Genomic DNA, 12,087 nt, shown 5'->3' with positions numbered 1-12,087 from the left:
TGAGCCAAAGGCAGACGCTTAATGACTGAGCCACCCAGGCGCCCTGAGCAAACTTCTCTAATAACCACTTGGTTGTTCTCAGAATTGAATCTTTTTTAAAAATTTTTTTAAAAATTTATTTATTTATTTATTTATTTGTCAGAGAGAGAGAGAGAGAGAGAGGGTGCACACACAAGCAGGGGGAGTGGCAGGCAGAGGGAGAAGCAGGCTCCCCACTGAGCAAGGAGCAGCATGCAAGACTCAATTCCAGGACCCTGGGATCATGACCTGAGTCCAAGGCAGACGCTTAACTGACCGGGCCACCCACGCATCCCTCAAAACTGAATCTTGACAAACTTGTACAGTAGATGGTTTGATTTGGTGGCTCAAACATCCTTTGTCCAATCTGTCGAAAAATCAAGTTCCCAGGTATTACTTCTTCTCAAGAACCAGCTTTATAAAGCAGATAGTTGTTGCATGATAGTACTTGAATGGGCACAGACAATACCCAGTTAATGCCTAAATATCTCTCTTTCTAATGTGTGAGTGCTTTAAATTGTACCTTTAAAGATTTATTTCTTTGTACCCTTAAAGAATTTTAGTTTTAAAGTTTCTAATAAGGTGCTGAATTGGAGACCACAGAGATAAAGTGCTTAATTGTTAGATTGTAAATTTAAACAAAAATATCCTTCTAATAGGAAGTCTTCATTGTAGCCTGCCTAGGAAAATTTGGGAAGGAGACTAATGTTTTGAAAGGGTAGGTGGGAAAGCACTGACTCAGGTCTGGATAGTGTGGCCTGGTACTTCTCTATCAAGGCCAGCTCATAGAAAATGATATAATAAAATCATTTAGACTAATTTGTAAATGACTGATTAAGCAAATCAGTGGCCCATTGCCCTACTTGAAGCAATTGAAATTTTAGATGAAACTGGATAGGTAGATAACATACATTTTGAGGGGAAAGGGGTCCTGCCTTGTATCACTGAAATCATGTCTCAGAACTCCATTGTCAGTCTCCATTACAAGATAGGGTGAGAATACTATTTTGTTATAAAACAAATGCTTGGCAAACAGCAGGTGCTCACATTTTGATACTCATTTGGATGAATGAGTGGACACTGAAGTTGACTTAAATCAACGTGTTGGCTCAGAGGAAGAAGTTAAGTAAATCCAGGGTTTAGGAAAAGTCTTTTGAAGATGTATCCATTCAAGGCATATCATTCCTTGGCTAGGGCAAGGCAGGGGGGCTGGAGAATCTATATTTTCCAAAGATGCCAGGTTGGGTCTGAAAAAGGGTACGTCTGAATATACTTAATAGGTTTAAGAGATAGAACAGCAAGGATAAGGGCTTAGAAGTAGGGCTGAGTGCACGTGGATAGGGCTGAGAGGGAGCTTCTGGAAATGAGGCCAGAAAGACAGATTTGGGAGATGTCCTAACATCAAGTCATCTCATTTTGAGGCAACTGAAGCCAAAATCATTAGTGAAGAGGTTTGCCGAAGGATGCCCAAAACAGCACTGCAAAAGTGGATTTAATACCGGTTTCTCCAGTGTTGCTTCCACTATTCCAGGGGCCTAGATTAGGAAAGTCTTGAACTGTCCGAAGTCTGAAATTTTTGATTGGAGTCTGTCTTAATCAGCAGTAGTTAGATGTCCACTTCTGAATCATGTAACACTCAATGCTGGACCTCCTAAATTCTAAGGGGTTTCTGTTTTTTGGCCTCGACAGAAAAATATAGGACATTTCCTCTGCACACTGATTCGCCAACATGCGACGTAATGACACTGATTTGCGAGGTCTGTAAAGATCCTGCCGAATTCGCCTTCTCCATCACTGGCATTCTGTAAAATACTCCCAGATGACGTCATCCAAAGAGTCCAGCGAGAGGGGCGGTACGTCCCTGGCCACACCCCCTGCGGCAGAAGCCCCGCCCCTCAGTTGTCGCTCCCCTTTTCTGTTTTCCGGTGCATCGTGACGTAAGACGTAGGTCACGCAACATTAGCAACTGGTCCCGGAAGCAAAAGTCGAAGGGGCGGAAAAAGAGGAAAGGAGGGCCCGCGTCCGGGTCGGCCGGCAGGGGGCGGGGCGGGGAGGAGCCGGGCATGGTAACGGCTCGGAAGCCGAGGGGGCTGGGCCGGACGGAGGCGGAGGAACCGGTGTCCGCCGCTGCTCCAGCGTGTTCCGTGAGGCCCGCGCCGGCGCCGCCTCGGCCATGATGATCCACGGCTTCCAGAGCAGCCACCAGGACTTCTCCTTCGGGCCCTGGAAGCTGACGGCGTCCAAGACCCACATCATGAAGTCCGCGGATGTGGAGAAGTGAGGCTCCGGGACTCGGGACTCGGGGCGCGGGCGGGGGAGCTGGGCCTGGGCGGGAGGCAGGGCGAGCTGCGCGCAGCCCCAGCCCTCGCCAGGGCGGAGGCTCCGTGCGTGAGGACGGGACCCTTGAATGACATCGGGAGAGAATCCTGTCGCCACCTCCTGTCCTTTGGCGGGGGTTCGCCCGGCCCTGCGTCCGTGCAACTGTCACTCCGCCCGGGTTTGAGCAGAGCATGACTGTGCTGGTGGACTTTGCCCTCGCCCTAGGTCTCTACCTGCCCCAGCATGAGACACCTTTAGACCGTTTTGTTTTTTTTTTTTTTTTCTGGGTGTCTGTGACCTCTTCTCTTGGGGGTTCGTAGTGGGGATGATACACGGGCTTGGTTTTTAGCATGTCAGGTGCTGTGCCAGGCGCTTGAGATATGGAAGATGAAAGAGCCTCTGCTTCCAGGAATGCAGTCTTATGACAGAGACAGGCCATGTGCATATCTGATAGAGATGTATACGCGGGGTTATTTGAGATCTTTGAGAGGGACAGGGCGTCCGGGAAATTCGGATGCCTGGGTAAATCTTGATAAAGTCGGTCGGATGGAGTGGGAATGGGCGCACGTGTAAAGCCAGGAGGCCAGGCATGGTACGAGATGTGAGGCGTTTGTGATGCCTGAGCTGAATCTGAACAGAGTTTGGGGGTGTCAGGGGACACTTGTAAAGCCGGGAGGCCAGGGAGAGTGCGAGCCTGGATTTGTTTGAAGAACCGTTCCTGTGTGATTGCAGCATGATGTACCAGAGGGGAGTAGCGGGAAATGGGAGGTAGGCCCCAGGGGAGTGGAGATACTGAGAGAATTTGTATGACAGGCTAAGGAATTTGTATTTCACGTGACTACCACCGGTGTAATTTTGTACAAAGGAGTGACATTGTCAGATGTACACTCTGAAAGATTTCTCTGAAGGTGATGTGGAGGATGGATTGGGGGGGCTGCAGGACTGGGTGAGGAGACTAGTTAGAAGGGGAGTACCTGGATTTGATGGCCAGTTGACAGGAGGAGGGAGGAAGAAGGAGCAATCTATACTGATGACAAGATTTCTGGCTTGGGCTATTGCATGGGAAGCTTTGTCACTGAACAAGGTAGAAACAGGAGGAGGAACAGATTGGGGGCAGTTGTTGGATAGAGGAACAGCTTAGATGGTTGAAATGTGAGTTGTGTGTGGGTCATAAGTGGAGATGTAATAAGCATTTATCTTGGAACTCAAAGAACACGACTGTCCACGGGTTCAGGTTTGGGAATCATCAGCTTCTGGTTGATACCTGGAGCCTTGGGAGTGAACTAAGATCTTATAGAAGTCATCCAGAAGAAAGGGAAAAGGTTATGGGATAGTACCCTAGGCGCACTGGTATTTTAAGATTTAGGCCGAGGGAAGTGACCAAGGAAGAGAGTCATGAAGGGATGATTAGCAGTGTAGATTAGTGACTATTTTACATATATAATTGGAATATTTTGTAGGACCACCAGATTTCCCCAGATATATTGGGGCAAGTTCAGAGAGTCACATCTTATATTATTTCATATGCATTATTCAGTAAAGTAGTTAAAATTTATTTAATTGGATGGTTTTTTATTTATTTGTTTTTTAAAGATTTTATTTATTAATTTGACAGAGAGAGACACACACAGCGAGAGAGGGAACACAAGCAGGGGGAGTGGGAGAGGGAGAAGCAGGCTTCCCGCGGAGCAGGGAGCCCAATGCGGGGCTCGATCCCAGGACCCTGGGATCATGACCTGAGCCGAAGGCAGATGCTTAATGACTGAGCCACCCAAGCGCCCCTAATTGGATGTTTTTTTATGAAATATTTATTCTAATACATTTAATCTTTATCTTATTAAATTTTTTAAGTATTTAATATTTTATTTTTTAAAATTTTGTTTTGTTATAGTAGGAACACTTAACATGAGATCTATGTTCTTAACAATTTTTTTTTTATTGGAAGTTTGTACTTTTTTTCTTGGAAGTATGTGTGTGTGTATATATTTATCTTTATCCATTCATCTTTCAGTGGATACCTAGATTGCTTTCATATCTCAGCTATTGTAAATAATGCTGTAGTGAACAGGGGTATGCATGTTTTTTCAAATTAGTATTTTTGTTTGGTTCAAATAAATACCCAGAAGTAGAATTGCTGGATTGTATGGTAGTTTTTTTCTAATTTTTGGGGGAAACTCCTTATTCTTTTCCAGAGTGGCTGCACCATTTTGCATTCCTACCAACAGTGTAGGAGGGTACCCTTTTCTCTACATCCTCGCCAACGCTTGTTATTTTTTTGTCTTTTTAACAATAGCCATTCTCACAGGTGTGAAGTGATATCTCATTGTGGTTTTGATTTGCATTTCCCTGATGATTAGTAATGTTGATCATCTTTTCATGTGTCTCTATGTCTTCTTTGGAGACATGTCTATTCAGCTGCTGTGCCCATTTCTAATTAGATTGGTTTTTTTATATTCAGTTATGTGAGTTCTTTATGTATTTTGGATATTAATCCATTATCGGTTATATCATTTGCAAATATCTTCTCCTGTTCAGTAGATTGCCTTTTCACTTTATTGATGGTTTCCTTCACTCTGCAAAAGCTTTTTAGTTTTATATAGTCCCATTTATTTCTTTTTGTTTTTGTTGCCTTTGCTTGAGGCGACAGATCCACAATATGTTGCCAAGACTGATGTTAGGGAGCTTATTGCCTAATGTTTTCTTCTAGGAGTTTTATAGTTTCTGGTCTTACATTTAGATCTTTAATCTATTTTGAATTTATTTTTGTGTACAGTATGAGAAAGTGTTTCAGTTTCCTTTTTTTGCATGTGATTTTCCATTTTCCCCCAGCACCATTTATTGAAGAGACTTTTTTCCTCATTGTATATTGCCTCCTTTGTTGAAGATTAATGACCATATAAGTGTGGGTTTGTGAGAGAGAGAGAGAGGAAGATTTATTTGTGAGAGAGAGAGAGAGGAAGATCATGCGAGGGCACACTCGAGCAGGGGATGGGGGAAGAGGGAGATGGAGAGAAAGAATCTCAAGCAGACTCCCCGCTGATTGCAGAGCCTCATGTGAGGCTCAGTCTCAAGACCCTGAGATCATGACCTGATCCAAAATCAAGAGTCGGAAACTTAACCAACTGAGCCACCCAGGTGCTCCATAAGTGTGGGTTTATTTCTGGACTTTCTATTCTGTTTCATTGATTAATGTGTATGTTTTTGTGTCAGCACCCTACTGTTTTGGTTACTATAGCTTTGTAGTATAGATTGAAATCCGGGAGCATGATACTTCTAGCTTTGGTCTTCTTTCTCAAGATTGCTTTGGCTATTCAGGATCTTTTGTAGTTCCCTTCTTAACAAATTTTTAAGTGTACGATACATTATTATTAACTATAGGTAGAATGATGTACAGCAGATCTCTAGAGCTTATTCATCTTGCTGGACTGAAAACTTATGTCTGTTGATTAGTAATTTATTTTCCCCTCTCCCCAGCCTCTGGTAACCACCATTCCACTATTTGATTCTATAAATTTGACTATTTTATTTTATTACTATTTTTTTAAAGATTTTATTTGCTTATTTATTTTACAGAGAGAGAGTGTGTGTGTAAGAGCAGGGAAGGGGCAGAGGCAGAGGGAGAGAGAGAATCTCAAGGAGACTTTGTGCTGAGTGCAGAGCCCAACTTGGGGCTTGATGTCACAACCCTGAGGTCATGACCTGAGCGAAAATCAAGAGTCCAACATTCAACCGACTTAGCCACCCAGATACCCCCAAATTTGACTACTTTAGATGCCTCATATAAGTAGAATCATGTAGTATTTGTCTTTCTGTGACTGGCTTATTTTACTTAGCATAATGCCCGCAAGGTTCATCCATGTTGTTCCATATTGCAGACTTTCTTTCCTTTTTTTTAGGTTGCATTATATTCCATTGTATCTGTAAACCCTATTTTCTTTATCCATGCATCTGTGGATGGACACTTAGATTGTTTCCACATCTTGGCTATTGTGAGTAGAGTTGCAATGAACATAGGAGTATTAATTTCTCTAGTACTTAATATTTTCTGTCTCCTAAGAACTAAGAATAAATTTTACTTAAAATTGTGATGAAAAAATAACATTATTAGATATTATACTAAAGATGTGCAACTTGGGGCGCCTGGGTGGCTCAGTCATTAAGCGTCTGCCTTCGGCTCAGGTCATGATCCCAAGGTCCTGGGATCGAGCCCTGCATCGGGCTCCCTGCTTGGCGGGAAGCCTGCTTCTCCCTCTCCTGCTGCTCCCCCTGCTTGTGTTCCCTCTCTCGCTGTCTTTCTCTCTCTCTCTGTCAAATAAATAAATAAAATCTCAAAAAAAAAAATAAAGATGTGCAACTTTAAATGTTAGATCAGTGATAATGTGCATACATATATACACACGGATGTAATAAGTATATGTGCCCATTTTTTTCTTACTATTGTAATCATAATCATTTTTCTTGTATTATATTTTCTCTTTAAGCATTTTTGATGATTCTGTAATACTTCATTGTATGGATATACTGTAGTATACATGACCATTTATTTCTTTATGATTGGACATTCTGAGTATTTCTTTTTTACTATTATGAATAAGATGGTTATGAGTATTAATGTGTATAGCTCTTTTCTGCATTGGAGATTGTTTCTTTATTATAGATTTCCCAAAACTGATATTTTGAGTCAGGATATAAATTTGATTAAATTCCTTGTACTTTTTGCTTAATTGGTGCCCCAGGGGATAGGATGTAAATTGACACAGTCCTTCCAGAAATCCATGTAAGCAAGTGCTGGTTTCCCTCATCAGTGTTGATGCTTTTGCTTTCTTCATTACCACCTTTTAAAACTTGTAACAAGTTGAGAAATATATTGGAAAGGTTGTTTTCCTACAAGAAACAGACTCTTTAAATCTGTTTAAGCTGTCTTTTCTTCATAACTATAATTAATATAATTGTGTAAGAACAAAAAGTCTACCAGAAACATGAAGCTTATGGAAACATGAGACTATGGTACATTAGGTCTTCTCCTAGGATTAGAACCCATATTTATTCTTGATGGTGGTGAGCCTTTTGTGATCCAGGAATGAAATAGATGTTTCTAATAAGAATCAGTATTTTTTCCATTGTTTAGTTTGTTCATGAGGGTTTTTTTGCTTATTTGCTTTTAATATATATGCAAGATTTGATTGCTATGTCTGATTAGAAATAGATCTAAAGCAATAGGAAAGAAGGTAATTGTGGTCTTAGGATATGCATAGATCCTATGTTGGCTTTATGTAACAATATATTTTTTAATATAGTATTATTTTCCCTTACCTAACAATAATAGCTGTGTAGCTGTTCAAAAAATCCAGAAGCCTTAAGAAAGAAAATTGAAAAGAAAGCCTTCTGATCTGCTAAAGTAGCTATCGTAGAACACTTGCACTAAAGTCCTGTGCTTTCCTTGTGTTCCCTTAGAACTTCACTCAGAGCATATTTAAACTTTTGCCTCTATTGCCCACTTTATAATTATAACCTTATTGGAACTATTACCTGACTTTTGGTTATGCATAGGTTAGCCGATGAATTACATATGCCATCTCTCCCTGAAATGATGTTTGGAGACAACGTTTTAAGAATCCAGCATGGCTCTGGCTTTGGGATTGAGTTCAATGCTACAGATGCATTAAGATGTGTTAACAACTATCAAGGAATGCTTAAAGTAGCCTGTGCTGAAGAGTGGCAGGAAAGCAGGTGAGAATCTGGGCAGTTATGGGTTAATTAAAAAGAAGAGTTGAAAGAAATCTTCAGTCATGATATGTGTATTTTATTAGAATGAAAGGCAAGTATTATTAAACTTGATAGTTGGATCATTCTTGGATTCATCTTTCTCATCCATAAAATGGAGCTTAGTTTCCCCACCTCTTGAATTGAAATCAGTTGAATTACAGTTGAGCTGAGCTATGTAAGGTTTACATTTTTGAGCTTTCAGTGTTCTTTAGTGAAGAGGCAGTATACTGTATACTTTATTATTCCTGTTTTTGAAGAAAAATGGTTACTTGTGATTTGCATTGTGTGTTAGGAGCATTGAAATAGAGAAAAATGTATTTTCTTTGATAATCAAATCAATTATTTACTTCGTGCCTATTATGTACTAGGTGCCTTGGAGGAAAGAAAGAAGTACAAGCCTTTAAACCATGTCCTTAGGCAGTATACAGACTAATTGGAGAGACTCTATCAGCATATGACAAGTTTAATAACAATAAATATGCGGAAAAACCAAGAAAGATCTTATATTAGTGAATTATGACAAGTATATGTATTTATTAGGATATTTGTATTATTTGTAGAATGTAATTTGGTGTAATATATGAATACAGATGATCTATATTCTGCATCATTAAATCTGATCCTTCTCATTTTGATATTTGAGGACGGAGGGTGAACACTCCAAAGAAGTTATTAAACCATACGATTGGACCTATACAACAGATTATAAGGGAACATTACTTGGAGAATCACTTAAGTTAAAGGTAAATCTTATTTTTTGCTTTTATGATAAAGTCATTAATGGTCTTGGACAGTCTCAGCATTAGAACTTTCTAATAATGGCTTATTTTTGCTACTACTTTCATCTCACTTACTTTCTATTGAGGGAAGCTTCAGAACCTGATGTGAAGGGATTTTGCTTATTGATTATAAACAGAAAATAAGGCCATAGGGGAACAATTTTTATTCTCAAAAGTATGTTTAGTAGCAATAGCAAACTGCCTTAATGTTATCATTATCACTCTCAAGAAGCATTAAAATGTGTATCTGCCCTTGATGTAATGAATTAGGTGATTTAGATAGAACCTGCTAGTTAGTAGCTTACAGTTTTACGGATGAACAGGCAGGTGGGCAGATAGGACTTTTGGTCAGACAGCTTAGGTTTTTGTCCCGCCTGCTCTGTCTGCGAACCTGGTATGACTCTAGGCAAGTTACTTACTCTGAGTCTCAATTTTATTAGTAAATTGGGAAAACAGAAATAGTGACCTCAACATCAGAGGTTTGATAGGAGCTAATCTGTGGGAAAGCTCTCGATAAATTCTAAAGCTCCATGTTAATAATGCATCTGTGTAAACCATGCTTAAGAAGAGATTCACTTTGTGGTGAATGATGCTGGGAAAGTGGAATTGGTAGGTCTCATATTGGGAACTTAGCTGCATTTTGACATCCTACAGTTTGACTGAAATGAAGAAAATTTGCCTTAGGTTGCATGTCTCTATCACATTCAATTACAGAGAACAAAATTATTTTAGTGTAAATAAAGTAATTATTGGAGACCCTCTATCATATGTTGGTGCCTAGGCAGAAATGTTAAGGAGATAGAGGTGTGTATGGGCTCCTTGTCTCTGCAGAGGTTTTTAGAGTCTTGGGAAGACAGAAGTTCATAGCAGGAACTCCATTCTCTTAATTTTCTGTCAGTCCTATAATCCAAGCTTTAACTATTTTTCTCTGCTGCTTCCAAGACAAATATACATTTTTTGAGAGAACACGTATGCATTCATTCGTTCATTCATTCACTCTACTCACTCACTCACACACTCATTCATTCTTGAACTCTTCCTCTGAGCTAGGCACTAATTCTAGGAGCTGTGGATACAGCAGAGAACAGACAAAAATCCGTTTGTTACAGTCTAATGGGGAGCAAGGTTTTTCAATCCCTTAATACTTCATAGATTAATATTCTCCTTTCTTCTTCTGAGTGAAAAGCTTTGTAGAGAACATAGTTCATTTGATATTTCATTGCTGGGAGTGAGGTAATGGGAACTCGTTTTAACCCTTTGTAGGAATGATGACTTACAAAAAGCCTCCTATGGGTTATGAAGTAGCATTAGCTGTGACCAATAAGCAAGAAACACAGCAGTAGAAATGGGGAGTTTGAGAGTTGTAGGAGGTGAAGAGCGTGTGCTCAGTACTCTTACTGACACTTTAACCTGTAATGTAATTTGTTCTGAGGTGTTGTTGAAAATGTCAGTGTGATCACCCCTCACTGGTGGTAATGAGCTCAGGCTTTGGCAGGCCTGGGTTCAAATCCCAACACCATCACTTAACTTGGAAAAGCAATTTAATCTTGCTAAACGTTGTTTCTCACTTTGGTAAACTGGATAATAGCAGTTGTAAGGTATTAAGAATATATATGTGAAGTGTTTAGCACAGTGTCTGTTCCACAGCAAGATCTCCATAAATGGTAGCTGCTATTATTATTATGATAATATTATATTCAAATGTCAGGAAAACTAAGTTAATATTATTGAAATAACAAGACTAAAATGTTAGACTAGATATATACCAAGATATTATAGAAAAGTATATATTAAGTATTATTGAAATACCAAGACTAGATATATTGTCTAAATATTTATTTTTGCCTTATGGTCTAAATGGACTTGATGAGTATGTTCCTTTATTGCCTTAAAAAATTGAGTAGCCATTTTCTAGGCAAAATCCTCAAAATAACCTTGTGTCATAGGCATTCTTATCCTCATTTTGTGGATGAAGAAATGGGTTCAAGATCTTAAAGTATGTTTCTCTTAATAACATAATACCAATGCTGTAGCTTATTGTTAAGCATGTTTGTTGTATGTGGAAGATCACTCCATTGGAACATTTTTTGCATTTGGCTTTCTTGATACCTAAGGATTTTTTTGCCCTATAATATTACTTGGGGCTTTAAGTTATTCATTTCTTCCCCCGTTTCTGAAAACAAAAGCCCTGGTGTGTATAGGAAGTATATGCCTGTGGAGGAGAATATGTTTTATGTAAATGGTAAGAATGTCAGAGAATGAGGCATTAGAATGAAGCCTTTTTTTTTTTTTGCCCTTAAATTCTTGCCTTTTAATTGTCGGGGGCTGCTGCTGGTGTGTGTCTAGTGTTTTCTTACTCTTTTTGTGTTGTTTTACCTATTACTCTGAGTTGTAGCATAGTGCAAGAGAAGAGAGCCAGTCATAGAGTTGTACTGGCTGGATTCAAATCCAGCTTTGCTATTTATTAGCTGGGCCACCCTCAGAACATCTCCGAGATTATGGTGTAGAATGTTATGAGGTCAGGGGTGCCTGGGTGGCTCAGTTGTTAAGCGTCTGCCTTCGGCTCAGGTCATGATCCCGGGATCCTGGGATCGAGCCCCGCATCGGGCTCCCTGCTCAACGGGAAGCCTGCTTCTCCCTCTCCCACTCCCCCTGCTTGTGTTCCCTCTTTCGCTATGTCTCTCTCTATCAAATAAATAAATAAAATCTTAAAAAAAAAAAAAAGAATGTTATGAGGTCAGATGCCTAATATGTACCTGGCAACATGTGGTTATTTTCTTCATTCTTGTTAAATAAATAAATTGACTTTGCAGGAGAATAGAAGTGGAAGACTGCCTCTTCTAGTTGTATTGCCTTTTAGGAATAAAATGTGTATAATGTCCATACATTTAAAAAAGCATTTTTTTAAAAGTTGTGTTTATTTATTTGACAGAGAGTGAGAGAAAGAGAGTGTGAGAGCTGGAGGAGGGGTAGAGGGAGGGGGGAGAGAGAATCCTTAAGCAGACTCCTCGCTGAGTCTGGAGCCTGGCACAGGACCCTGAGATCATGACCTGAGCTGAAACCAAGAGTCAGATGCTTAATCGACTGAGCCACCCAGGCGCCCCTAAAAAAAGCATGCTTTTTTAAAGTATGTTGGAACATTTGCCAGCTTATTCAGTGTGATTTAATATTTTGAGCTTTTCTCTCTTTTTTTACTGTGGTAAAA

At 39.9% G+C, this 12,087-nt stretch overlaps 1 protein-coding gene across 1 annotated transcript in view; it reads left to right on the top strand.

Moving 5' to 3' along the window:
• Nucleotides 1-2,007: 2,007 nt before the first annotated feature.
• TIPRL (TOR signaling pathway regulator) overlaps nucleotides 2,008-12,087 on the top strand; it is a 29,985-nt gene continuing 19,905 nt past the window's right edge. Inside the window, exons 1-3 of the mRNA XM_027613287.2 lie at nucleotides 2,008-2,295; nucleotides 7,888-8,067; nucleotides 8,747-8,846. Coding sequence (XP_027469088.1) covers nucleotides 2,192-2,295; nucleotides 7,888-8,067; nucleotides 8,747-8,846 — 384 coding nt within the window. The 5' untranslated portion in view covers nucleotides 2,008-2,191. The remainder of the gene's footprint in view (nucleotides 2,296-7,887; nucleotides 8,068-8,746; nucleotides 8,847-12,087) is intronic.

The sequence above is a fragment of the Zalophus californianus genome, chromosome 10 (assembly GCF_009762305.2).
Source record: "Zalophus californianus isolate mZalCal1 chromosome 10, mZalCal1.pri.v2, whole genome shotgun sequence".
In the NCBI taxonomy this organism is placed as follows: domain Eukaryota; kingdom Metazoa; phylum Chordata; class Mammalia; order Carnivora; family Otariidae; genus Zalophus; species Zalophus californianus.
The sequence above is the reverse complement of the archived record's forward strand: the minus strand, read 5'-3'. Positions and strand labels throughout refer to the sequence as shown.